The sequence below is a fragment of the Physcomitrium patens genome, chromosome 18 (assembly GCF_059467195.1).
Source record: "Physcomitrium patens ecotype Gransden chromosome 18, ASM5946719v1, whole genome shotgun sequence".
In the NCBI taxonomy this organism is placed as follows: Eukaryota; Viridiplantae; Streptophyta; class Bryopsida; order Funariales; family Funariaceae; genus Physcomitrium; species Physcomitrium patens.
In genome coordinates, this window is record NC_143427.1 from 3815031 (window position 1) to 3842500 (window position 27470).

Consider the following 27470-nt stretch of genomic DNA (forward strand, 5'->3'; position numbering starts at 1 on the left):
GCAGGGCTGTCGAGTTTTCTTTCTCGAGGAATGAACAATCGTCACTCTGCTGTGAGATGTAGAGATTGAGATGGCTTTCGTTAACTTGGTCGGTTGGAAAAATGAGTTTACTTTCAAGTGGGGGCGTCGGTGATGACATCGTTGCATCACTGCATTTTCCTAGTTGGATATTTCATCATGTGCTATCGGATTTTCTCATACTGGTGCGATGTCGTTTACACTTTTTCGTTATCACTGTAGCCATCGTTACGTCGTAAAGTACCTGAGCATTCTAGTAACTCTTTCTCAAAAGCAATGCCAATATATTCCTTTTAGCAGAGGATAGTGTTGGTTGGCGTAAGAAAGATTCCAAGGAGAGAAGATGAAGGTGCTCGGGTGGAGTAATTGGCCTATTCGCAACTTACGTCATTCACCTATCTTGCACTCATTTTGTGAGACTGATTTTGAATCTCAGGGCTAAATTTTCTCTAATCCGAAACTACCCCATTGTCGATGCTTGTCAAGCAGGGAACCGTTGCATCACTACAACAGTGTAAAAATACACAGTTTAAAAATAGACAGAAAAAAATTCCAAACTATTTTCATTTGCGTAGTATGATTTGCTCTTTTTGAATTAGCATGAAGTCTATTTACTGAAGCGCTGCCTGGTTCTGCACTGGCTGCAATTCTCTGTTGCATGGATGACAATACCGTGACGCCTTATAATATACACGAGCAATAGAAAATGTAAAAACGAAATTTAGAGATTTGCAGTGATTTCCATAGATGTGTAAGAAAAGTGTGCCAAATACCCGCACCATCATCGAACCTAAAAATGAATCAGGGTGAGCAATCAGAATCGCGGAGATCTGGAACATCAGAAGCCTCGGCATTCTACGTTTCAGTGTGGGGGCCATAACTGATGTTGTTAGTGCATAGAGTTACAATATACAGAGGCTATTTTCTGTAGAAATCGTCTCTGATAATCCATTCAACTGGCCTGATGGGTCAAATACACCCACATTCTTCGTGGCGATGAACCGTCGCAGATGCTGCCAGCGTCCCCTTAGCTCACAACGTGTGGGTCTGGAGCTGCCTTAATGAGTCTACTCGCATTCATTTCTCCTGCTTGATGTATCCCCATTTTGCTTTCCAGATTGCCGTGGCCCGCATCTGTTGCTGATCGCTCACGACTGCGTCCACGGACTGACTCATCGCTCAGGTAACTCATGTTAGAGGCTTGTGACTTGGAGGCTGGTGTACTCTAGAAGCTTACATACGTTTCCTCCTATTATATCTGTTATTTCCTCTTATTCCTCTACTTCTTCTTCCTCTCCTTCGCGATAACGGTGTCTATCGAGTGGTCCGTATCATAGTTGTTCGATCTACAACTCTTCCTCATAACTCCACCCTTGTGCGTTCAGCTCACAAGATTACACAGCTTTGTCGTACAATGCTGAATGCCGAAACGGAACATGGCAAGTCGTGGGTTAGCTAGGTTCCAAGATTCAGGGTTTAAGCCAAGGCGCAGAACTTGACTTGTGACGATGGGTACCTCACGGAGGTTGTGCAAGTGGCTCTGGTGATATGCAAGTGTGTGCATGTGCAGTCGCTAGACTGTCTTCAGCGAAACTGAACATCAGTACTAGAGTCTGCTGTCTGTCAGGATCCTAGGCCGTATTTTGTCACCATCAGGTTGGGTCCACATTTTCGTGATCAAGAAGCCCCCGCCCAGAAGACGATGGCTGTTTCATAAACTCTTTGCGAAATTCCCAAAACTGCGAGTTTCCCTTCAGAGTTTGGATATAGTCGATTGTATGCTAAGTTCCCTCCTCACGCAGTCATGCCTTAACCATCTCGGACCTTCTTACAGGTCAGTTGGTATTTTCAATACCCGGAGAGTGATTTCGAAAGCATTCTCGAAGATCCCATCATACTCGACTCAAGTTATTAAAGAGGTTTCAGGAATATTGCAAAAGCCCCCTGCTCATCGACTTCTTTGAACTACGATCACGAAATGTCACGTTAGTGACAGATTTTGATGGACGTTTCCTTCATTTGGAACACTCGCTAGATCATTGGAATTACGGAACTTCTCAGCAGCGCCCAACATGAAGGTACGATTTTCATTGCGAGCACCAACCTCATCTCTATTTTTCTCACAGAATGTCTGAAAAATTCTCTTTTCAACATACTTTGCGAAGCCTTGACTTCATATACTGTGGTAGGACTCACAAAAAGATACTTCCTACCAGCATAGAGCACTTGGTATGTATTGTAATTTCGGAAAATCACAGTAGCTTTGATTCCTTTTTCCAGCACAGTAGTCTGATTATCCAGCATTGTGTGGTAAGCTTTAGTTATTCGGGTGGGGTAAGAGCAAGAACCCCCAGCAGCCAGTTCTACAGCAAGTCATCTCACCAGGTGCACTTCCATCACAATAGCACAATGATCTCACTCAATCGTCCATTCCCAATCGATTCAACAAGAAGTACTTAAATTATACGGGTTTAAGTTGGAGTATTTAGAATGATGAGCTTTGTCGGGATCATTTCGGTGGAATTTCGTACTCCACAGTTTTGGTGTGAGTATTAGCTTGCCTAGACGTCTTTTGGACGAATACGATTGACTCTTTGTTAGAGATCTAGGCAGAATGTTAGTCATTTAGAGAGTTGGATGTCAAGTGATCTGCAATTGACACAATCTTATCAGTATTAGAAGTACTGATTTTCACTTTTTCTGCACAGATTGGAGAAATGTCAGAGGCCAAAGTTTGGTCCGAGGGACACCCATAAAGCCTATTTTGCCATCTAAGAGCGGCAGAACGGAGACCAGGAAGCAACAGGGACTTCTCGATTTGGAAGAAGATGGTTACCATCATGACGCTAATGTGAATCACAAGGTCTGCGCTGACAAGATGGTATCTAACGAGAAATTACGGGAGACCATCCGATTCGTGTTCAGCAATGAGCAGGAAGGCTTGCTGGCAATCGGGACATTCGCCTTGGATCAGCTCGCAATGCTCCGGGACACTCTTGTAAAGGAAGGATACCAGAACGAAGGAACTGAATCGGGGTTCGAGTCTTGCACCTCCGGCGCAATGCTGAGCTCTGACGACGAGGAGCAACTGCAATGGAGCTGGGTAGACGCCCGGAAGACTTGCGACCTACCCGTCTACGGATCAGACGTGTACATTCCTGGCGGTGACTTAGAGGCCGATCAAGAATCCAGAAAACAAAGGATTGCTACCGCGAATCAGTACAAGGCCCTCACCCTCCACAAATCCAAGGGCAATCGCACTGCAATTGCGGGAGTAAAGCCAATCGTCCTCCTTACGACAATGCCACCGGAATTCAGGAAGGCGCTTGATCCCGTCAGTGCTTTACTTTACAGTAAGTCTCAATTGCCGAATTTTGCACCTCATTGGACCGATCATGTGCCACCTCCACAGCCTGCGAAAGGGGAGGGTCCGTCTCCTGATGATGAGTACCACTCTGACTACTCATCTCGTCTCTGCGGCCTCTTCACTTCCAAGAGGAAAGCTTCGAAGTCTAGCAAGTCCAAGAACAGTCAGAAGGAAGTCGCACTTGTCGAGAATAAGGACAAGAAGTATAACGAGCTTTCTGAGAAGGAAACCAAGAAATCGGTGTTGAAGTTTGGAACCAATGGTGTACCATCTATTGGAAAGCTCGCAAAGTTTTGGCGGTCCAGCTGCAAACAGTCGTCCGCGAGGATTGCACCTGAAAAAACCCCGTGCTCACCTCGAGTTTCAGAAGAGTTTAAGGTAAATGAACACCACATTGGTTCCTTATGACGAGACTTGTTGCTCGTTTTAGATCTTTATTAAAAGAAACTTTCGGAGCAATTACTAGAGCGCTCTTATCCAATCCGGCGGAAGCTTGTGTTAGGGTTCGAGGCTAGATCATCATTGTGATTAACATCTTTGTCGACCTCTCCTGTCTCCGTTGATCAGGGTCCGTCATGCACAGCTAATGGGGCTGAAAGCGGAGAAGTTTTGACTACTCCAGCCCTTCGACCTCCCAGTTCCGCACACTACAGAATGAGTCCACGAAACAGTCATCCCACCGGTGCTTGCAGCCCGAAAGTTGCCGAGTTCAGGAGAAGAGTGGCCATGCACGAGAGAGTGGCGACTGCGCTAGGGGAGCTTGCACGAGAGGATGTCGGCGGGAGTGGCCGGGACGATTTCGGGCACTGGGTCAAGACTGATTCAGAATGTAAGTTACACATACACACATCCCGGCATCCTTCCGCATTTTACTACAACATCGTACCACAACAAGAGATGAATCAATCATCTGCACAGACATCTGCACTCTGATCTGTTTCTGAACCCATCTGCTCGTTTGCTGTGCCTCAGTTGTCGTTCTTGAGATGTGAACCGACCACGCACCATAAATCATCTTTTCCAACATAATTGCCGCTTGTTCGAGTCGACTAGCCGGATCTCGGCTTGCGTACTCCAGCATCCGAATCGAACACCCAGGCCCCCACTCCTTGGACTGTAATCTTCTCACCAGTACAAGGCGATCGGTAGTCATAGCAATCGGGTGCCGCTGATTGTTCCGATCCCCCCAACCCCCCCCCCCCCCTCCCCCCCCGACCACAGTGTGAAGCATCATAGCTTTTTAGCTTTGACTAAGAAACCGTTAACAAAATTGTACTTCCTCAGCAAATGAGGGGCTGTGACAAAGCCCGTTGCATTCAAACCTCCACTGATCCAACGTCCATCTGCATCCATAAAAATGCTGGTGTGTCTAGAGATCGACCAGATCGGCCATCTCCCGGGTCGATTGAGTCATACGTCGACCATCTTGCGCCACTTGCTGGCCCCCCTTGTATAGCTCCACACTTGCAGTAGCTTATTTCTTTCGTCGCACTTCGAGCACTGCATTACGTTACTCTAGATTTACTCCACAACCTCAAGTCTATCTTTCATTCCTTAAACCTCTTTTTCTTTGCAGAGCGGTTTTTATATTCTTCACTTTTTCCTTGTGTTGGTTTCTGCCCCCTGGCACTCTTACACTGCCACAGCCTTCAAAACTGCTGCCGATGTATCCCAATTTTACAGTACATAGAAAGTATTCTTCTTCTTCTTCTTCTTCAGGTGAAATCATATTTATATTTTGACTAGATACTTCTATAGTGTTGTTGTGTGATGTGCGTTTTTTCTGACGAAATAAAGCTCAGATGTTGACGAATGGGAGGTTGTCACCCTATGAAACCTTTCATTTTAATTTACACTGTATGCCTGAGTATGTAACAGTTCGAGTTTCCTCACAAGAAGCGACTTTTTGTTTCATTCTATGTTGTCATATTTCTAGCTTTTGTTCCGAGGTCAAGTTTTATCAGGATATGCCGTTGATTGCTGTTTGAATTTTATTCATAAAAATTGTGAATCGACATACAAATGCGTATTGATTTTTTTCTACTTAGATACATTTGCATTACTTGGTATTATTGTCAAAAACATTATTTATTAGAATTGTCATCTAAGCTTAAGATTAATGATATATAAAATATAAAATCTATTACTACAACTTTTTTGTTTTAAAATGCGAAATACCAATCATAAACATGTTTATTAATTTTGAGTAATTGTATTAATCAACACATATATGTACTGGATTTAATGTACAATACATTTCTGGTTTTATTATTCTATCTTCATTACAAAGATGGAATTTTATTCAATATCATTTATAATATATATATACATGCACATGCAAATCTGAAAATTGTATTATTGTTTACTTTTTTATTGTTTTATTGTTTTATTTCATACAAACATTTTATAAACTTCGTATACAATAATTTTACATTAGTTCTTATTCGTTTTAATTTTTTTTTATATGTGCCATATAATGTGGCAAGTCTATTTCTATTATTATTAAGATTTTCATATTTTAAAAAAATTGCAGGTCATATCTTCTATTGATGGTACTCAAGCATTGTAGAAGTTTTTATTTATTTATTTATTTTTTATTTCTTGCTTTTGATCTTAAATTGTTGTATCTGACTTTGCATTCTTTTTAGAAATCACAATGAATTTCGTTAAAATATATGAAGTATGCAATTTTTAATGAGATAAAATTGTACTTTATCAAATATAAGAATAAAGAAAGAAATTGTAATTTTAAAAGTTGTTGGTATTTTAAAACTAGTCATTGCAATTTATTATGAATTGTTGCATCTTAGCAGTTGTAAATTAATGATACACTATTTTATTTAAAAAAAAACTAAAAGTGAAATTTAAAGTCTATACTAGCACCAATCACATATCTTATAAAAAAAATATAACTATGAATATATATATATATATATATATATATTGTCATTAATTATTACCATTTATTACAAAAAAATTATTAATCAGAAATTATTAATCATCAAAGGTGGCACATTGAAGGCATAATGAAAATCATCCTTACCAAGACCCAACGATCTAGATTGCTTATTTTTGCCTTATTGGCTGCATGGCCTTGGCTTGCCCAATACATATAATGTAGACTTTGTTAATTACTTCTATTGAATAATAAAATTCAATAAAAATAAACTAATTATTAAAAATAAAAGATTATTAATTATATACTATAGAATAAAGTTAATTTTTTTAATTAATTAGTAGATATTATTTGTTTTTAGGATATTAATGATAGGGATGGAACTTGAGTATATATGTAAGCATACATATTTTCATATCTCTTGTGATCAAATTGATGACTTTATTGGCATTTTTTCCTTTCTACAATCTAGCCATGTCATTCAATTTGATCAAGCGATGTATCAAAATATCCAAGGGAGAGAAGGACTATTAAAATATCTAAGGAAAGATATTTTAATATATTTTAAGATATATATTCAAATATATATGCATATATATATATATATATATATATATATACTTACATAATTTATTTTATTTCTATTAAAACTATTTTATATATATATATATATATATATATATATATATATAAAAAGTTATTATAATCTTAAGAGTAAAATTTAGTTTTATTGAAGAACAAGCACTTTGAAGTCACAACACTTAGCATCAGCAAGGTTATACACAAAAAGGAGTATGGAGTAAGATAGCTCTTATTTCCAATACTTATTACTTATAGGTGGTGGTTGCCAACCAATGAGACAACTTCCATCGACGTTATATCTATTTCTACCTCATCCAACTAAATCCTAGGTTCTTTCTTAACCTAGCTACCACCTACAAATCCTATAAGCCACCATAGTAACTTCCTTATACTCTTTTGCTACCTTTTGACTACTAACAATTTACCTAAGGTAATATCTTTTATTAAGTGACTTACTTCAATACTCTCACTTTGTTATTAGTCAAAGGGCTTATAATCCTAAAGCCTTTGTCAACAAATCAGTAAGCATATCTTCTATTGTACAATACTTCATATCAATCACTCCCATTTCAATCTTCTCTCTTATGAACTGATGTTGAATGTCAATATGTTTTGTCCTTCAATGATGCTTGGGATTCTTTGCAAATGCAAGGCATCCTTGATTGTCACACTTAATTGGAGTTGCTTCTATTTTTACATCTCCAATGTCCTCCAAAATTTGTCTTAACCATATTGCCTCCATTACACCATAGCTTGCTATCATGTTCTCCGCCTCCATTGTTGACCTTGCAATTGTTGGTTGTCTCTTGCAATTCCATGATATAGCTCCCATTCCAACAAAGAGCACATATCTCGTTGTTGATCTTCTATCATTTGCATCTCCAACCTAATCCGCATCACAATAATTATGCAAAATAATGTTATCACCTCCAAGGCACAATTTAAAGTTCAAAGTGCCTTTTAAGTACCTCATGATCTTTTTGATGGTTGCCTAATGGATTGGTCTAGCCTTTGATATGTGTTGGCTCACAATAATCACCACATATGTAAGATCCACCCTTGTGCCAATCATTGCGTACATTAGTGAGTCCACTGTTGCCTTATATGGAATTCCTTGCATTTGACCTTCAGCTTCAGCAAATTCTTCATCCGTAAGCTTCATCAACTTCAAATTGGCCTCCAAAAGTGTTTGAATAGGCTTACACTCCTCCATGTTGAATCGTTTCAACACCTCTTCAATATACTTGCTTTGACTCATTGTAATGGTCTTCTTAACAGGATCTCTTACAAATTCCACTCCTAAACAATAGTGAAGCTCTTCCAAATCACTCATCTCATACTCTCTTTCTAACTTTGCCTTCAACCAATCCATCATCTTCATAGTATTGGTTAAGATAATTAAATCATCAACATATAAGATGACAATCAATATGAACTCATTTGATTGCATAACATACAATGAATGATCAACCTCACTCCTTATAAATCTTTCAGTCACAAAGAAAATATCAAGGCATTGGTACCATACTCTTAGAGATTGCTTTAATCCATACAAAGATTTTTTCAACTTACAAACAAGATGTTGATTGCCTTCTTGTATAAATCCTTGAGGTTGATCCATGTAGATGTCTTCTTTCAAGCTTCTATTTAAGAATATCGTCTTCACATCCATTTGATGCATCTCCAAGTTCATTGTTGCTTCAATTGGCACAATGGTTCTAATGGTGGTGAATTTGGCCACATGAGCAAATGTCTCATTAAAATCAACACCAGTAACTTGTCAGTAGTCTTTGGCAATCAATCTAGCTTTGTATCTCATAATATTATCCATTGCATCTCTTTTTGTTCTAAACACCCACTTACAACCAATTGAAGATCCATTTGATGGAAGTTGAGTCAATTCCCATGTTTCATTGTCCATGAGTGATTTGTATTCTTCTTCACCACTATTCACCACGTAGTTTTCTTTCTTTCAAAGGATATCTTCTTTTATTTGGAGAGGCTTCATCTTCTTGTACTTCATGCTCTCTTCTAAGCTTTTTCTTCCTTAAAGCTTGTCTTTTCTTACTTAAAGGTTGATACTCCTCATCATCATCATTATCATTAATATCTTCATTATTGGTTCTAACAATTGAAGGCATACTATGGACTACCTTCTTTGGCACTTCACCTTGATTTGCATTTCTTTCATCTGCATTGTCACCATTATCTTCTTCTTCTTTCTTTACTGAAATTAATGATGTGTCCACAAACATACCATTATTCCTACTTGAACACATCTCCAGGTGCTCAAAAGCACTCTTATGCTTCAAAAACTCAACATCACGACTTTCAATGATCTTCTTGATTTCTAAATTTATTAGTCTTTATGTCTTTGTACCTTCACAATATCCAACAAATATACATTTTATATTCTTTGCATTAAGTTTGGACCTCATACAATCTGGTACCTTTACATAAGCAATGCATCCAAAGATCCTCATGTGTGAAACACAAGGTTTCTTGTCACTCCAAGCTCCTTGTGGAGTCATTGATGTGAGTGCACTTATAGGGCACATATTCATTATGTACACTGAAGTAACCATAGCTTCAGCCCAATACTCATACCCAAGGTATTGTACATAAAGCATATTTCTTACCATCTCCACAATGGTGTGATTTACTCTTTCAGCAAATCCATTTTGTTGTGGAGTGTAAGTAATAGAGCTTTGTCTTACAATACCTTAAATCTTCAAGAATTGATCAAAATACTTTGACATGTATTCACCTCCATTGTCCGTGCGCAATACTTTGATCTTGTACTCACATTGTTTCTCTACAACAGTTTTAAACTCCTTAAACCTTGAAAAGTACTCACTCTTAGCTTTAATGTTGTAAATCCACATTTTTCTTGAAAAATCATTAATAAATATGACAAAGTACCTTGCTCCTCCAATTGATGGTGTCTTCATTGGTCTACAAACATTAGAATGCACAATCTCCAATAATTTGGTTGCACTTATTGTAACTCCATTTGAAAATAAATTCTTTTGTTCTTTGCCTTGTATATAACCTTCATAAATAAGTATCATGGCATTGTAGCTGAAATGACGAAGATTCAAGCCACTTACGATGGATTGAAGCTCTTTAATGCACTTGGCATTCAAATAACCTAGTTGTTGATGCCAGATTTCAAACTTGTCTTGATCTTGTGGAAAATCAGCAAATGTAGCCACTTCAACTCCATTCACCTTTTTACAATTGATGAAGTAGAGATTTCCATCCCTAAAGCCTTTGGCAACATGTTATCCACCCATTGTCTTCACAAAGCATCCATTAATGTCAAATTGAACCTTACAATCATGTAATACAAGTTTGCTCACTGAAAGGAGGTTCTTTTTCATCTTTGGCACATGTAAGACTTCCTTCAATCTGATCCTCTTGATTTGGTCATTCACAATGATCTTCACAAAAATTGAGCCAATTCCAATGACTTGTACCATGCCATTGTCTCCCAACCAAACTTTGGTTATTGAAATTTCTTCATAAGTGTCAAATAAACACTTATATGGTGTCATATGCTCAAAAGCACCTGAATCTATAATCCACTTAGACATCGCAGCCATAGAGGCTCTTTCACTTGCCATGAAAGCATAGTCATCTTTACCAAAGTTATCACAAGCATTGTTTGTATTCTCTCTATCTTCTTTCTTGGCTTTGTAGCAATTTCTAGCAAAGTGACATGGTTTTCTACAAATATAGCAATTTCTTATGTTGCTCTTTGAACTATTACGTTGGTGAGAATAGCTACCTTTGCCTTGTCTTGAGAATAGAGCCAAATCCTCACTTTGATGTTCTTTTTATTTTCTCTTGGTTACTTCATAGGCAAGTCTTGATGTGACATAGTTCATAGTAAGCTCCTTCATGTTGATGGACTTCAATGCCACAATGAGGTAGTTGTAGGACTCGGAAAGGCTCATCAGTAATGTCAATACAATTTCTCTATGATCAATTGGTGTATCAATAACTGCTAGTTAGTTTGCAAATGCTTTTACCTTGTTGACATGAGCCATGAAGACATCTCTTTCTTCTATCTTTACTGTTAAGAACTTCCTTTTTGTCTATAGAATGTTGGCAAGGTTTTTACTCTCATAGATGTCGCAAAGAGGCTACTATGCTTTCGTTGGTCAAGTGCAAGCAATTACATGTGAAAAATTGGCATCATCAAGATTTGTTGCAATCATACCAAAAGCCTTCCTTTCACGTCCTTTGTACTCCTTCTTCACCTTCATATCAGCATCGTCACTTGGAGGGTCTTCACTTTCATCAACAATGTTCGAAAGGTCTAATGAAGCCAACAAGAACTCCATTTTCTTCTTCAAATGGTAGAAGTTGTTATCCCTAAACTTCTCAATTACTCTCAAATCCTCACCTTCACTTGCAGCCATGTTTAAGGAAGGGGTGTATCAAAGAAAATCAAGAAAAAGAAAGAATAAACTTTCAAATTCAACAAGAAGATGTTGCTGCCTTAAAAATCCAAAATGCCCTCTTAATGTGTAAACTATTATTTACACTCTTCAATCACTCTCAAATTTACTTATAAGACTTCTGACAAGTCTGATAACCTCTTGAATAAGCTTTGCCTCTTTTTAATCACCTCTCTTCTTTTACAAAACACTTATAACCTCACAAAGTACCTCTAATCTCAATAAGTGGATCTCTTAAAGACATTAATACATAAAAGCACAAAGTTAGAGCACCAATGATGAAACTCAGCAAGAAAACACAACACAAGTGTTCTTAATTATCAATCTAAAGTATCTAACAACCTCCAAGATTATGAATGCACTTAATAACAAGTAAGAACATAACTATATCAACAACTAGATACAAAAGAAGATTTAGAAGGTATCAAATCCTAACATCAGCAACAACCATAAGATCTACTCTTAATACCAACAAAGACTTCAAAGAACTTCAAAAATCACAACTAAAGGTGTGTGAGCCCATAACCTATTGAAGAACAAGCACTTTGAAGTCACAACACTTAGCATCAGCAAGGTTGTACACAAAAGGGAGTATGGAGTAAGATAGTTCTTACTTCCAACATTTGTTACTTATAGGTGGTAGTTGCCAACCAACGAGGCAACTTCTATCAACGTTACATCCATTTCTATCTCATCCAACTAAACCCTAGGTTCTTTTCTTAATCTAGCCGCCACCTACAAATCCTACAAGCCACCATAGTAACTTCTTTATACTCTTTTCCTACCTTTTGACCACTAGCAACTTACTTAAGGTAATACCTTTTACTAAGTGACTTACTTCAACAAGTTTTTCTATAAAACATCTTTTATTAACTAATATATATATATATATATATATATATATAAATTAAAATAGAACTACAATAATGACTTTTTTATTATATAAATTATCGATAAATTAAATAGACTAAATATATTATTTTAGATTTAAAATAATAAGTGATATTTAAAAAAAAAAAAAAAAAACTCTACATTTCCAATTGATATTATTACATCCAAGATGAGCTCTTCATAGACAATGAACTAATAATATGAGTCTATCTTTTGTGCACTTTTCTTATTCTTTGCTTTTAGAAGAGTAGATAGTTGAGAGGGAGAAAATAAATATTTTATGAGAAAATATGTCACATGTAATTTTTTTTAATAAAAAAATATTTGAATACAAATTTTTTTAATTTAAAATCTTGTTTTTTTTAATTTTTTTTTAAAAAAATATTTTTGTTTTGTTGCTAAAAAAATAATTTTTTTTCTAATCTATTCTATTCTTGGATCAATATTAGGATTAAATATTGGACTTCTAAATGTGCACTTAGTGTAAAAGCATTCTTTTTAGCTAATTTAAATTGTGTAGAGATTACATGGTATGTAGCAATATCAATTGGAGATGTAACATTAATAATTCTCTATTTTTATATAACAAATTGAAAAAGTTTGAAATTGTAACAAATTTTTAGTAAAATTCTTTAAGTAAATTTTTTACCCTCAAATTAATAAATATGTAGAAGAATTATTTAAAATGTTAGCACACATGATAATAATAATGAAATAAAATAAAATAAAAAATTATCTTGTAGCATTTTGTAAAATAGTTCTTAAATCAAGATTTTAAATTAAATAATTTTGTATTCAAATATAGTTCTGAATACTACATCTTAATCATTTTAAATTTTGATTTTTTGGAATGAAAAATTAAATTATATTTATTCAATAATTTAGAAGTATGGAATCTTACACGTTTTCAAGTTAGATTTACAAATTTTATTTAATGAATAAACTGAAAACATTGTAAGTTTCATACTTGTCTTCTTTCAATATTTGTAGTTCTGTGTATTTATCTTCACAATTTATTTACTCAGTTTTAAAATTTTCATGTTTATTTTATTTTACAATTCCATCAAGCACTTAAACTTCTTGAATATCATCTTTGGCAACTTGGTTGTTGCAAAAAGAAACAGTCAGTAACAAGTGTGAAATAACTAATTGAAGAGTTTCAAAAGCATTCATCAAAACTCAAACTCTAACTCAACCATTACCTACCACTTTGTTATTTTTACTATTCTTTCTGTCATACAAATAAATTACAAATTTTATCTCGGTTTCAGACATTTCAACATGTTGGCAAAGGGGACTTTTTCAACCGGTTTGCATCCAATTTGCTAATGATACTAAATTATAGAAGATTAAGGATAAGTGCAAACAGAACCCTACCCAGGACTTAAACCAGCGGTGGGAACAGGACCCTTATCGGAACTCAAGCACGCTGTGGGAACAGAACCCTACTCAAGACTCATTCCAGCGGAGGGAACAGAAATGTACAAAAAATCCAAATTCGTAGTGTGAACAGACCTTTCAGGGGACCCAATGGGGAGGTGTGAAGAGGACCCGATGAAGGACCCGAGAGACAAGTGTGAACACGACACTAAGAAGGACGCAAACTAGCTGTGAGAACAGAACCCTAAAAATGACCCGAACGGGGCTGTGTGAACGGGCTGACTTGGTGCTCTGATCACTTCGAGGCCGGTGCCTGCAACAGCTTCCGTTGCACGAGCTCTTGATGCTCGCGCTATCAAATTGTTTTGCGACCTGTTATTTCACATTCTGTGTGGGACGCGCCTCGCAGAGCACTACCCAGAATTTGGAATTTTCAGTTGCGAGGCGGAGGAGCACTCTCTGGATGCCCGTTTGAGGGTGGACGAGGCCTGGGCAGTGGAATGGGGTCGGACGCGGAGCACCAGTACGATGGTGCGTTGCAGCGCCATGTGATGGCGTTGATTGTGGCGCACTTGCGCGACCACAACCTCAACCAGGTTCTCCTCCCCATTCTACGCATTTTTGCTTTGTAAGAACACTTGTAACGAAGTGGATTGTGCATTCGGTTTTGGGCAGTTCGGGTGGGTTTTAGCTCTGTGATGGAGCTCAGCGAGTGTTGCTTCGCACCAAGAAGCAACCTTGAAGGGAGTGATTCGAATGCTCATCATTTATCGGTTCGAAGATGAACTTTCCTGTCTGCTGTGAGATTTGAGTGTTGGCAGACTGGAGGTCTTTGAATTGTTGTCCCCTGAGGTGTAGGGTTTTCGGTTTCGGGTACATTCTTGGGTACGTGAGTATATATATATATATATATATATATATGCAAGGAAGTATTTTGACATTTTTATCGTCATTTCGATGCAGGCGGCTTTAGCTGTCTCGAATGCAACGATGACGCCGTTGCAGTCCGATGTGCCACCACATAAGCTCCTTGACCTCGTCCGCAAGGTAGGTCGTTCTCACTCCAAGTTTTCTGTTTTCTTTGATATCCACCACAAATTTATCTCTGGGTTTGGTTTTTTTAGTTTGTCGTCTGTGCCCGGAACTCTGTGGAGACTTTATGGCAGCGGCTTTGTCTGTGGTGATGATCATAACGAGAAGCCGTCGTGCCACTTCCAGATATTTTGGAGGAAAATGAAAGTCCTCCTTGGTCAGTGGCCTACACCGATTGTCAAAGAAACTTAAGCTTATCTTTTCTATCCTTGCGTCGAAACCTGAAAGCCTCCTCTGTTCGTTTTGTCTTTGTCTTTGTCTTCTCGTGATTGTTAAGTCTCTATCCTCATCAGTATTCTGCAACTGTCTTCACAAAAGGGATTAGCTGTGGACCGGGATGATGCGGTTCCAGCTCCTACCATTGACAATAATGGGAGTGGAGCTAGTTTAGCTGGCTACGGGCCTTTACCAGCGGTGCCCAGGACGTCCCTGGATTTTAGGTGTGAAATCTTCCAATGCTCTAGTGATTTCGCTTTTTCTGCCCCCTTACCTACGGCTCTATGGTGTTATTCCATAAACCAAGATTGATTGAAGGATAAGGCCAACTGATGGTATATTTACAGCTCAGTGCAGGCAACCAAAGGCACCTCGAAAACCTTCGCAAAGTTTGAGTCTCGACATGTCTCCGAACACAAGGTATTCCTTCAAATATGTGAACATTCCTTGTACACCTCGATGTTTTTATTTTTATTTTTTATGATGTCATAATCAACATGTACCATATTGTTGTGTTTCTATTCTATTTATTTTCCCCTAGTTTGAAGTTTGATGTGAAGGTGTTTGTGGCGGTCTTTGAAATCGGGTGCTTTACATCCTAATACCGAGACAATAATGGTGGTTTTCATACGATGTGTTGGGGTTTGTAACGTTCTAGAACATGGCTCGTTGTGCACGCTTCAGTCCCGACGGACGACTTGTGGCTACCGGCAGCGCAGATACATCAATCAAACTGTTTGAGGTGAGTTTGCCAAAGATTTTTTTGTTGGAACAATTCCACGTGTTTAATTTACAGGAAGGGATTCTTTTCCCCGTTCCTAAGAGCGCATTGCAACTTGGTATTATTGACCAAGAATATATTATACGATGAGTGTTGTTTTATATCTTAATTATGCCATTTTGTTTCTTTAGGATACCACGAGTGGCAAACACATACTACCAGTTCAAAACGGGTTAGGGGCACATTGGTTTATGTTAAATCCTCAGTGGGCATGACTGTGGACTATTGGGTAAATCCAGGTTGATAAAGTGCGGCAAATGTTGGTAGCAGATGGTGGCAACCGTGAGTCTCCAATTCGTCCCGTCATACGAACGTTTTATGACCACTTGCAGGTTCTTGAATATATAAAATGAGTACTTGTGCATTTTCTAAGAGGCCTTGTTTTCTTTTGTTTTGCTAAAATTTCGAGTATCGAGGTGGCGCATGTGACGTATGTTTCTGTATCTTTTTAGAGTCTTCACAGTCACTCAATTGAGAGTAGAAATTCACCAGGTTCTTGAGGTTATTGTCTTGAGCTTATCGCTCTTGCTCCTCGCGATACGTAGTATTTTTGAGGAAAGATTCTTTTTCATCTTTAGTGCTCAAACTGCTTTACTGAATTTCCTACTATACAAGTCTATCAAATTTTATGTCTATTCAAAAGAGTTGAACCTGGATAAAAGTTCAAGACTTAAAATTTAAGTTGTCTGTCCTACTAAAACGTTTAACTCTGGGGGTGCAGCCAATTAACGACCTGGATTTCCACCCACAAATGTCAATACTTATATCAGGTGCCAAGGATCGCACTATCAAGTATGGTTTCCACTCTCTGTATACACCCTATATCGTTTAGTTTTAAACTTGTATTCTCTTGCTATCTGGAAGATGTGTTTTTGTTTAAAGACGACAGCGTCTTTCTGATCATCAAAGGAGTGTAGTGTCGTAATATTTCTTGTAAGACTGGTCTTTATGATGAAATGCTCTACGTAGGTTTTTCGACTTTGCCAAATCAGCAGCTCGACGTGCTGTGAGAGTTATTCAGGTTTGCTGCTTCCCTCTTCGCTCCTGGTCATGTTTAATGTTTTGTTATGTATGATGATTCTTTCAGGTAAACATAATTTTTCGGATTTTTTATCATTTGTTGAGGACTTGTCTCAGAGCATTTGCTTTGTGTATGTACCATCAGCGATGGCCTTTGCCTATAATGAACATTTTCATATGCTTTTTTTTAATGCTTTTGTTGTGGTTCTTGGGATTGTAGACTGTATTAAGGATGTTATGAACAACCTAAAAGCTCATATTTTAATTAATTGATGTAGGACACACACAATGTTCGTTCGGTTGCGTTCCACCCCTGCGGCGATTACCTCCTAGCAGGTTCGTAATTTTGAATCTTGAACACCAGCAATATACAGTTCACAGTACCGGCACTGTTAGGTTATCGTTGATGTGATGTGGTGGCGTTGTTTGCGTGGCATCATCTCGTTTTTTTTTAATCTTAGATGAGAGGGATCCAGTATTATGTGTCGGATTTATTATGGTCAAGATGTTATTTGTAATGCTCTTGTCCTCTCTAATACCCTTGTGCAGGAACGGACCATCCGATTGCTCATCTGTATGACGTGTCCACATTTCAGTGCTACTTGTCTTCGTCCCTTCAAGACAGCCATGTTGGTGGTGCTATTAACCAGGTACTGTGACCAACTCCTTATTTCATCAGCTTTGACTTATTTTCTGACCTCGTGCTATTTTAAAATTAACGAATCAATCGAAAGGCCTTACAATGAGGATGGTTCATATGATTAGTTGCATTGCATAGATGTTAGCTATGTCCTCAAATCGTCTGTTTTAATTTCGTTCCTGTATAATTAATAGGAGCATATGTGATTTGTAGGTTCGGTACTCTGCAAATGGAGGCTTATATGTCACTGCAAGCAAAGACGGGAGTGTTCGAATCTGGGATGGCTTGAATGCACAGTGCGTGCGAGCAATTACTTGTGCCCATGGAACTACCGAGGCAACTAGCGCCACCTTTACCAAAGATCAGAGGTATGTTATTACACTAAAGTCTCAATTCTGTCGACCTACAGTTCAAAAGAGCCTGCAACTGACACACTAGTACTATGATTTTGCTTCTCAGTCAACATATTACACATAGAAGAAACTCAGTAGGCCTCAGTAGTTTAGTTCTACGGCAGTTCTCCACCCAGTATATCGAGACTCAGTGTAGTCTGGATCTGGCCCTTCTTAATATGGGGTAGATAGAGTTTTGAGGATCCCGTTGAACTTTCAAAGCACTACATATAGATTGCAGATCATAGCTGTAGAATGATCAATGATTTTTAGTAGCAATCCCAATGATCCGCGTATGGTTTGGTGTGCAGATATGTTCTGTCATGTGGAAAGGACTCTCAGATTAGATTATGGGAAGTAGGCACAGGTCGGCAAGTGAAGTCCTACCAAGGTGCTCAACATCATCAGATGCGCTGCCAGGTATGCAGCCCTTAGCCCTTGGGAAACTTTGTTTTCAGTGCATTCAGTTTAATAATGATGTCCATGAATACGCATCAGCATGATAAAGGGCCTTCTATGTTTGAAGAATTCTAATTTATACAAAATACTCCCAATTCTCTCGAAGTAATCTGCGAGACCGCGAGAGTATCTTCTAACTTCGTTAAATTCGCCTCTTTAATGTAATCATCCCATGTGAAGTTAGATTGCTGTTAAGGGCTTTGTTCGGGGATCTGGTATATAAAAACCGATGAGAATTCACTTGTGTGCTTCTCTACTTGAACCTGCCAATAATTCGTGTACACAGGCAATTTTCAACCACACGGAGGAATTCATTCTCTCCATCGATGAAGCACAAAATGAGGTATGTTCTAGTCCCCTTCTTCGGACGGTCCATTGTGCTCTTATGCGACCTATGGAAGCTATATGTTGGATCATGTAAACTTTTGTTGAGGTAGAATTTTCCTTTCACTTACGCTTTTCTCATGATCAACGTGTGCAGATCGTGGCGTGGGATTCACTCACGGGAGAAATAGTCTCACGGATTCCATCAAACCATGTGGGTGCTCCACGATGGATAGAACACTCTCCAAGCGAAGCAGCGTTCGTAACCTGTGGAACTGATCGCTCCGTCCGCTTTTGGCGATAATCATTTCAGATAATGCAATGCTTCAAAGGACCTTAATAGTAATGACAACTGCACTCCGGTTCATTTCTCAGAATCATCTACTTGCGAGAAACATCGCAACTACTCACTTTGGCCCTCTGGAACAAGCTGGTGAAGTGGAGCATGTTAGTGTCAATCTTGTACCCTGCATCTATTTCTACAGCAAGCACTCTCAGGTCGAAATTACCGATTCTAGAATCTTTTCAGGCTTGGGCTTTATCTGTTATCAGAACATGATCCACTGAAATGGATCTTTACTTCTCCACTGCAATGGTTGTGGTGGAAGGAATTGACTGACCTAATACGGCAGGCGGATGCTCGGATTGATGACTTCAAGGGAATTTTCAGGTGACCGATTGGCTATGTCTATTCTGATGTATTTTATGTACTACTGGTATGCAAAGGACCCTGGACATCTGTTGCTCGGCCTGCCTGCTTCATCTCTCGGAGCGTATGGTGTGATTTGTAAAGCTGTAAGTCTTGAACTCTTGGACTCAAATAGGTTTGCCCCTTCAATATTCATTTAGGGTTTGGAACATCAAGTCCAATGTGGTAACCTTGATGGATCTTAGAATCTAGACATAATTTTTCTGGGTCATTTAAAATAAGATGCCCAAACTTGCAAATCATAGAATTGATCTGAGATCAAACAGCACAAGTCTCAATCCTGCTTCATTCGATTGGTACCTGATGGCCACACGACCTTTGAGAGCTTCAAGGACCGTTCCTCCAGTGTAAACAGTGATGTAAAAAGAGCAGTAACTCTTGCTCTCGAGCGCGAATGCAATGCAAGTTTTGTGTCAACAGAAACCTCGTCTCGAAGCTTACTCAATGCAATCAAAGTGGCGAAACGACAGGCTCCGCACACATCCTAGAGGCCTCCGAGGAGCATGCAACTTCACATTACTTCCCGAAGTCTTGTCTTCGTCTCCCTTAAACCTTTGAGGCTAACGAGCTGTAACCCAAGTTCTCTCTGACCGGGGATTCCCACTCTATTCTCACGCTCCGTCTGCTCATGGCTGGAACGAGTAGGAATTCTGACGCCACCGAAGAAAAGTGTTGCTGGTTGCCATACCCATCTTCACGAACGTGACAGCACTCGACTTTGTAGGCCCCTACGAGGTGCTTCATTTGGTACCGAATGTTAAGGTAGTGTTAGTAAGCCACAAGAGGGGCTCATACAGCGCTGAGCTTGGCACGATCTCTTTCCTAGCCACCGCTACTTTCGACGAGGTAGAGGACGTTGCTTAAATAATTCATTTTACGGGTCATTTATAATACATCTAGTTCACTTTTCATTAAATGGTAAATGGACTTCGAAGGCTGGGTTGGTCAAATACATAACTTTCTACTTCACGTTATGGTTGTAGGTGCCAAGCCCTGATGTCATTTTAGTTCCTGGAGGGGCAGGTGCAACTGCAGTGTGTACTGGGTCTTCGCTATGAGGAGCCGTAGGGATTCTGAAGGGAATGAAATCTAAAACCCACTGGTGTGTTTGGCACTTGCTGCCCAACTACGAGGCCAAACCTGTCTACGCTCGGATCGTCCAGGAGGTAGGTAGCAAACCCTCGACCCCAACATTGTTTAATGTTTTCTCAATTGAATGATACAGTTATTAGCATGTGCTCCAATTTACTGCTGTGTGCATTGCAGGGAAAAATAACAACTGCGGCTGGTATGTCAGCGGGAATCGATATGGCTTTAAGGCTGGCAGCGCTAATCAGCGATGATATTACTGCTAGAGTGATGCAATTGATGATGGAATATGATTCCCAGCCTCCCTTCCACAACGGATCTGTAAATCATTCTCCCCCCGAGATTATCAGTAGAGCTAGACTTTGCTTAGACAAATTGAACGTGAATTGAGGCATTGGGGCTTCAATCTTCGAAATTGGTTATCCAGAAAGGTATTCATGGATTTCTTGGGGATATTGAGATGCCCTGCGTTAATATGGAACCAAAACTGTCATTTACGAACCCTGAAAGTATTAACACAAGAAGAGGTAGATTCTAGAAACATTCTTCTGGTAATTCTAATCAACCTCGATAGCCAAACCTCAAAATTACTATAGCTTGCCTGTCTACTTGTGTGACAATAATTATGAAAATACACCAGAAAGGAGAAATTCGAGTCACGAATAGTTTCAACATAACTCGCAACAAGAGCCACTGTAATTCACCCAGAACCAATACTTGGCTGAAATTGACCATCGACTTTGCCAGGTGCGGTCAGTTTTGAGAAGTTTACAATACTTCAAAAACGATTCTTACTCGCACTGTTATAAGCTTGTAACGATGACAACTAGTCTTTTAAGCAAAACGTCCCGACAAATGACCCAGTGGACACAATCAATTCTTACCTTGAAGACTGCAAACTGGAAATATAAGGAACGAACTAAATCACACAAAAACAGGACCAATAACATCTTAAACAAAATTCACCTCCTCAATCAGGCCTCTGAAACATCACTGTTGCATCTTCGGCGATAATAATATTTAAAAGCCTGTTCTAATTGTCCAGATGACGCCAATGTAGCAATGCATCCCTTAGGACCAATATAGTTGATTAAAGAACCCCAGCTCATCAAGTCCTAAAACAGAAAAAATTCACAGGACAAAGGAAAGCCTTGCGCTCAAACCTTTCGTTAACCTGGGTAGAATACTTTTGTGTCAGGAGCAATACCGAAACACGTCCCCAAGACTGATCATACCAAGATTCAATACCCCCTCCACAAGTAGGGGCACTAAGAAAACAGTCGAGATAGGAATAGGATGATACGCCATAAATCCGAAACACACTAGACTACAGGCTGTCAAAGTAAAGAAACAAAGTATTTAAAAAAAATAGATACGAAAATCCGGTTTCAAAGTGAAATCCTGAGCTTCGTTCGATTAAATTATGTCGGTTGCCTTAAGGGCAGATTTTTCTAGAAAATTACAGGTAATTTAGAGAAACACAAGATCTTTGCCTTAGTTTCTTACATCATCACCGAAGAGTTCTAGGATCACTCCGTTCGTGGAGAGAAGTCTATCCTTCTCCTGCTTTGGAGCCATCTCCATATTTTGGGTCCATAAGTCCCCAAGTCCAGAGGACTGTTGAGTACCTTCCTTCCCGGTGGGTGGGGACAACTGTCTACTAGATACATCCTCACCAAGAACAGAACTCCCCTGCTGGTGATCCCTAGTATCCCAGTGAGGATCCTCCCAATGCCTTCCTTGCGGCACTAAATTCGAAGACTCCAGGTGCTTGTCATCCCACACTAACACAACATGTGAGGAATCAGCATGGTCGTGTGTACAATAGTTGACTACATCTTCCAGATCCACAACTAACGAGCCTGTTCGGACTCTATCACCTCCATGATGGACCACCCCCTCCGCGGCACTGAAGGGATAATCTGGAACATTTCTGAATTTCCGCATCTCTACATCATCTAGAACTTTCAGAGGATAAGCGTCCGGTATGCCTTCACTTCCACCATCATCCGCCCCGTCGCTAAGATCATACACCTCCTCATCCTCTTCGTCATCGTCTGTGGATGCGTAAACACTATCGTCGGATTCACCGCCTAATTCTCCTTCATCATCGTCACTGTCAATTTTATCGCCCAGTCTGTTTTGAAGAGCTCGCCGCCTCAACACAAACACGTTGAAGTAATAGCTATTCAATTCCATCCTCGTTTTAAAAGGAAGGGCATTCGGGAGATAGTCCCAAAAATTTCTGCCCTTAGACGCTGGATGTGTCCTGGCAATCATTCGGAACGTGTGTTCGTCATCCTTACTCCATTGATCGGCAACACACTCTCCCATCTGATCAAACCCCATCCGATTAAAAGCTTGCCCAAGATCACACCTAAGTTTAGCCCTCGCCGCAGTGATATGCAATCTCACACAATTCATAGAACCAGGCTCATGACAATCGCAAGATGCTGGCCGTCCTTTGCCTACCCTCAATGGAGTGTCTATTCCCCCTCTGCAGGGCTGAGGCCATACTTGTGAACCAAGCCATCTATCGTCGTTATCCTCCTCATCGCTGCTACTAGGTCCTTCTCCAGACTCATCTTGAGTAGTATCACCACTCCTGTGCAAGAGTTCTCGTGGGACCCAACGATCCATGTCCGCTTGAAAATCCGGGCCAATTGGAATTTTTTTCCGTTGTTGGTTATAACGAGCGAATGCCGATTCACTATAGTTCACCGAGTGCCTGCCTGAGCGCTGTCCGACATGAGCCCCCGATGCTCCCCAGTAGGATGCATCGTTCCTGTCCTGATTCGAGGACGTTCCTCCTCTACAATTAGATCCCAGGCCTGGCTGGAACCCATAATGAGCCAGTCGCTCTCGAGTAGCTCGTAAACGCTCAAGAGCCTGGGCATCCGGTCGAACTGGCTCATCGTAATACAGGGAAGGCATTGGCTTTGCCTGCATCACATCAGGCATGGCTTTGATGAACAAATATAATTGAAGAAAAGTTCGGCATCGCCTGACAAGCACGGTATTGTACTAAAAATAGGACTATGTGCAGCTCAAATCACTGGACACGAGGTTCATCGAATAGTGGATAACCAGATGGAGCTACGATCACATTAATCATACGGCATTCTCTTTGACATGATATTCCGTATCCGTTCTTCAAATGACACATTATCGAATCAGGGGACAAAAAGGCCAAGGACCCATCCAAGGGGAATTCCAGGCGACACACACCTGTATGGAGCTATCTCCAGCCCGAGGCTCCTTCCAAAGGACAGAGCGCACTTTGGCTGTCAGCATTTGGCATTGACTCACCCAATCGTCATTTTTCCCTGAACTATCTGTTTCCAGCGCTGCTGGGGGGTTCCCTGGAATCATGGCAATTCGCTTTATCCACTCCAACATCCCAAACAAGGCCTCCCGCTGATGGAGGATATTTTCTTCTCTCTCTCCCTCATACCAATCCTCGCTCGCACCTGGAACATCATCAGATCTAAGCGCCTGAGCTTGATCTCCCCTGTCATAGGAGTTCCTAGCAAGATGTTCACCTGAGGCATACGTAGTTGCCCAATCCTCACTCGTGAGTGATTGTCTACATTCCAGCTGATTTTCATGTCTAACTCGTAGATCCCCAATGGCATCTTCATCTGATATTGCCGCCCCAGCATTATCACTCCCGCTGTCACTTTCTTTCCGCTGTCCATGGGCAAGCTGCGGAGTAACTGTATGACCCTCGATCGAGTCCTCAGGCAAATAGTCCCCATTATCCCCATTTCCCTGCATTTCACACCCTGGTTCCGCAACTCGGCTCGTTGGCCCAGACTCCCAGCATCCAATGGGTCGCACTGAACTGCTGGGTTGAGCCACATCCAAACTGGATATGCTCTTCACCACTTTAACATACTTATCAGCCTCCAATGCTTTCAAATATTTCACATACACCAGCTTCAACCCTGGTCCGCATTCTAGCCCTAATCCTAAAGCATCCGAAATCACACTCCACATCCCAGCCTCGGTCACCTTACTGTATCCCCCCATACTATTCACTCGAGAATGCAGCGCTGAGAGATCCACAACCTTGTCGCCCATGAGCACAGGCAATGGCCGGAAGCGTTTCCTAGCTTCCAAAATCCTTTGAACGGTGTTCAACAACGAACCCCCACTACTGCTAGTCTCATCTTCATCCCTCTCCCGCCCACCGAGCTCAATCAAAGCATTAGGCTTACTTCGCTTCTCGGCCCCTCCGGACTCCACTTCCCCGGCGTCCTCCACCTCCACCTCCTTCCGCTTATTCTTCATATCCGACGGGGGCCTCGCCATTTCCCTTCCCGCCCTCATCAACAACACCACCCACAACCCTGCTTCCGCGCTCCGCCCTCACTCATCACCCCCACCCCACCCCAGCAGCAGCTAAATCTCCTCCACCCCAGCACTCCCACCGGCCTCCATCCCACCTCCTCCTCCCTCCCCCCGCGTCACATCCCAGCAATCATAATCCCACAGCAGCTGCAGCCCTCGGGAGCTCCACCATCGTCCAATCAGCCCACCGGGCATACCGTCTAACCCTCCCCATCATCAGCATCACCCTCCTCCCCCTCCACCTCCTCCTTGTCGTCTTCCGTCCCCTTCCCCTTCTCCTCGTTCCTGCCCAACTAAGCCCTACCCTAATCCAACTCCAAATTCTCGCATGGCAGACACGACCAAGACGACGACGACGACGCACGCACGCATCCACGCAGACGAGTTAAGCAGGGATATGGAATTCGACCGCGGCTGTCCGTCCCCGATGAAACTCTAGTCAATCACGGTGAGCTCAGTGAAAACCTTAACCCCGTCTGCACCATGAAGTGAAAACCAAAAAAGAAAAAAGCAGACGCAGAAGAAGAAAGTCGGACTTTACTCCACATCCCGGGCAGCAAAACCAGCTATAACCGAAACAAAGAAGGAGAAGAAGGAAAAAAAAAGGAAAGGAATGAGACTAAGAAGAAGATGAGCGTAAGCAAGTGGGAGAGGAAGAGGGAGAGGAAGGGAGGGAGGGAGGACCAGGGGGAATGAGGGGATGGGGGAAAAAAATAAAAATGAAACCCGGGTGGAGCTCTCCCCTTCCTTTTATTGCTCTGGCAGTCCCCCCCCCCCCCCAACTCCCTCTTCACGGCCACTTGTCTGAGACGACACCCTTGCCCTTCCCCCTTGCCCCCCCCGTCCTAGTCACCCTCCATGTCATCGTCCACGTCACTTCTTCCCACTCGCCACGCTGGCGCCTCCGCGCCTGTCCTCGTCACTGCCACGTCGACTCCCCCCTCCCTCTCTCTCTCACACCCCCATTCCGCTTCTCTTTTTTGTCTTTTTCCCATTCCACGTTTGTTGAATTCTTTGCAAAAATGGATCCACCTTTTTTATGGGCTTGTTGCATCTCTTTGAAGGTTCTTTGTTGTGGGTGGAAGTTTTCATGTGTGGGTTGTGTGTCTTTCGGAAGTGTTTAAAACTCTTTTTCTTTATTACCGTTTTGATTCCAATCACCCTTTGTTTGTTTGTTTGTTTTTGTTTTGTTTTTTTGTTGTTGTCTTGGATGTAATTGAGGTGGTGGTAGAATTTGGCCTAGATTTGTGTGTTTGTGAAGGTTGTGAATGTGTTGGTTAGCAATAGAGATCAAGCTTAGTGATTGGAACTAAAACATAAGGTTTTTGTATGTAGTATATTAATACCTAATATGTAGTGTACAATATGTATGTGAATAATTGAAGATATATAGGAATTGATATAGGAATAAAAGATAAAGGAATAATAATTTAGGACAATTGTTGAAATAACTAAATAAAATCCAATTGTCCATTGGCAATTGTGGAAAAAAAAAATTGATACATAGTATTGATAAAATTTAAATAAATAAATAAATATGTTGAAGAAGTTTATTTTTCAAAAAAAAAGTACAACTTTAAACATAGAATTTTTAAAAAAATTATTGAGAATAAAAACTTTGATATCAAAATCAATAAAACTAAACTAACAAATTGGTAAGAATCATTTTTACAAATTTTTGCAATACAAGCGAAGAATATAAAAAAATTGCACTATATTAATCTATTTTGAGCAATAAGAATTATTTAATTATTTTCATAATTTATTGTGATACAATATTAATTTATTCACACAACTATTGAGAATGTGAAATATCTAATAAATAAAGACTAATATTCAGATGATAAATATAATAAAATCAAAAAATATTTTGATTTTTTTAAAATTAAATACATTAATTCAACCTCTATTCTCATGGCATAAGACTAACAGCAAAGTAAATGTTTTTTTTTTTTTTTTTTGCAATGTGTATTTTCTCAATCATTTAACAAAAGTAACATGACTTCTTTATTAACGTTCAATTTCTTTTGTGTCTTTCTTGTAGAATATGTTTATAAAAAGATGAAGATTTGTAATTTGAGGGTAAAGAAATTAAATGTCCTTGAATGATGGTAAGCTTGAATTCTTTTTTTGTAAATTATAAAAAAATAAGTTACACAATTATACAAAGAGAAAGGTTTTATGCTTCTTTTTGATCCTAGAGTACTTATGAATTGTGTGCAATTATTATTTTTATAACTAAAAATATTTTTATGTTTACATTTTAACATTCAAATTTTTTACCATTTTAAATTAAAAAGTCCTACAAATAATATTACTTCTTCTAAGTTACATGATTGGGTTGCATTCTAAGACAGAACTTATAGGAGATTATAACTCAGCTCACTTAACATCATCAATTTCATCATTTTCCCATAACTTTGCAAAGGTTATAACTTAGTAGATTATAGTTTGTGTGTGTATATATATATATATATACATACATACTACAAATACAAGCATGCACAATATTGTCAAAAGTAAACTTAATTTATTTAAAAACACTTTTCAAATCATATAATTTACATGTAAAAAAACGTATAATTGCAGATATTTATTTCATCCAATAATTTTGGGAGTATACATATAGATGAATAAGTAAATAACTGTATCAAATACTGAAAATTCAAAGTCAATTTGTTTTGTACAATCTGAATGCATCAACTATAATATCAACTACATATCTATCACAACAATAATGTCAGTCTTATCCAAGTTTGAAGCCAAGTACGAGTGCCAAACGTAAAAAAAATATT

At 39.7% G+C, this 27470-nt stretch overlaps 4 protein-coding genes across 7 annotated transcripts; 3 read left to right on the forward strand and 1 right to left on the reverse strand.

Annotated features, from left to right (window-relative positions):
- Window positions 1-975: 975 nt before the first annotated feature.
- LOC112295133 (uncharacterized) lies at window positions 976-5198 on the forward strand. Of its 2 annotated transcripts, XM_024546347.3 has the most exons (6): window positions 977-1201; window positions 1853-2096; window positions 2340-2403; window positions 2727-3763; window positions 3953-4214; window positions 4358-5198. In XM_024546347.3, the coding sequence occupies exons 2-6, from the start codon at window positions 2091-2093 to the stop codon at window positions 4375-4377; spliced, it is 1389 nt and encodes a 462-aa protein (XP_024402115.1). In that variant the 5' UTR covers window positions 977-1201; window positions 1853-2090; the 3' UTR covers window positions 4378-5198. The 2 variants fall into 2 exon arrangements, with proteins under 2 accessions (XP_090100498.1, XP_024402115.1); XM_090244372.1 differs by lacking the exon at window positions 4358-5198 and having other exon boundaries at window positions 976-1201; window positions 3953-4347.
- An 8711-nt stretch (window positions 5199-13909) lies between these two features.
- Window positions 13910-19286, forward strand: LOC112295157 (cleavage stimulation factor subunit 50). 2 transcript variants are annotated; one of them, XM_024546374.3, is made up of 14 exons: window positions 13910-14196; window positions 14564-14647; window positions 15011-15132; window positions 15256-15328; window positions 15567-15650; window positions 15929-16021; window positions 16411-16481; window positions 16659-16710; window positions 16988-17045; window positions 17259-17359; window positions 17563-17717; window positions 18053-18161; window positions 18487-18543; window positions 18682-19286. In XM_024546374.3, the coding sequence occupies exons 1-14, from the start codon at window positions 14101-14103 to the stop codon at window positions 18826-18828; spliced, it is 1302 nt and encodes a 433-aa protein (XP_024402142.1). In that variant the 5' UTR covers window positions 13910-14100; the 3' UTR covers window positions 18829-19286. The 2 variants fall into 2 exon arrangements, with proteins under 2 accessions (XP_024402142.1, XP_024402144.1); XM_024546376.3 differs by having other exon boundaries at window positions 13943-14373.
- A 359-nt stretch (window positions 19287-19645) lies between these two features.
- LOC141046486 (uncharacterized) lies at window positions 19646-20823 on the forward strand. Of its 2 annotated transcripts, none has more exons than XM_073540696.2 (3): window positions 19646-20079; window positions 20217-20399; window positions 20500-20823. In XM_073540696.2, exons 2-3 carry the CDS (start codon window positions 20316-20318, stop codon window positions 20710-20712), a joined length of 297 nt encoding a protein of 98 aa, XP_073396797.1. In that variant the 5' UTR covers window positions 19646-20079; window positions 20217-20315; the 3' UTR covers window positions 20713-20823. The 2 variants fall into 2 exon arrangements, with proteins under 2 accessions (XP_073396797.1, XP_073396798.1); XM_073540697.1 differs by having other exon boundaries at window positions 19940-20079; window positions 20242-20399.
- Window positions 20824-21680: 857 nt separating this feature from the next.
- LOC112295156 (AT-rich interactive domain-containing protein 2) lies at window positions 21681-24781 on the reverse strand. Its single transcript, XM_024546373.3, has 2 exons — window positions 23551-24781; window positions 21681-23265 (listed from the first exon to the last, which is right to left on the reverse strand). The coding sequence occupies exons 1-2, from the start codon at window positions 24652-24654 to the stop codon at window positions 21817-21819; spliced, it is 2553 nt and encodes an 850-aa protein (XP_024402141.1). The 5' UTR covers window positions 24655-24781; the 3' UTR covers window positions 21681-21816.
- Between the last annotated feature and the right edge of the window lie 2689 nt (window positions 24782-27470).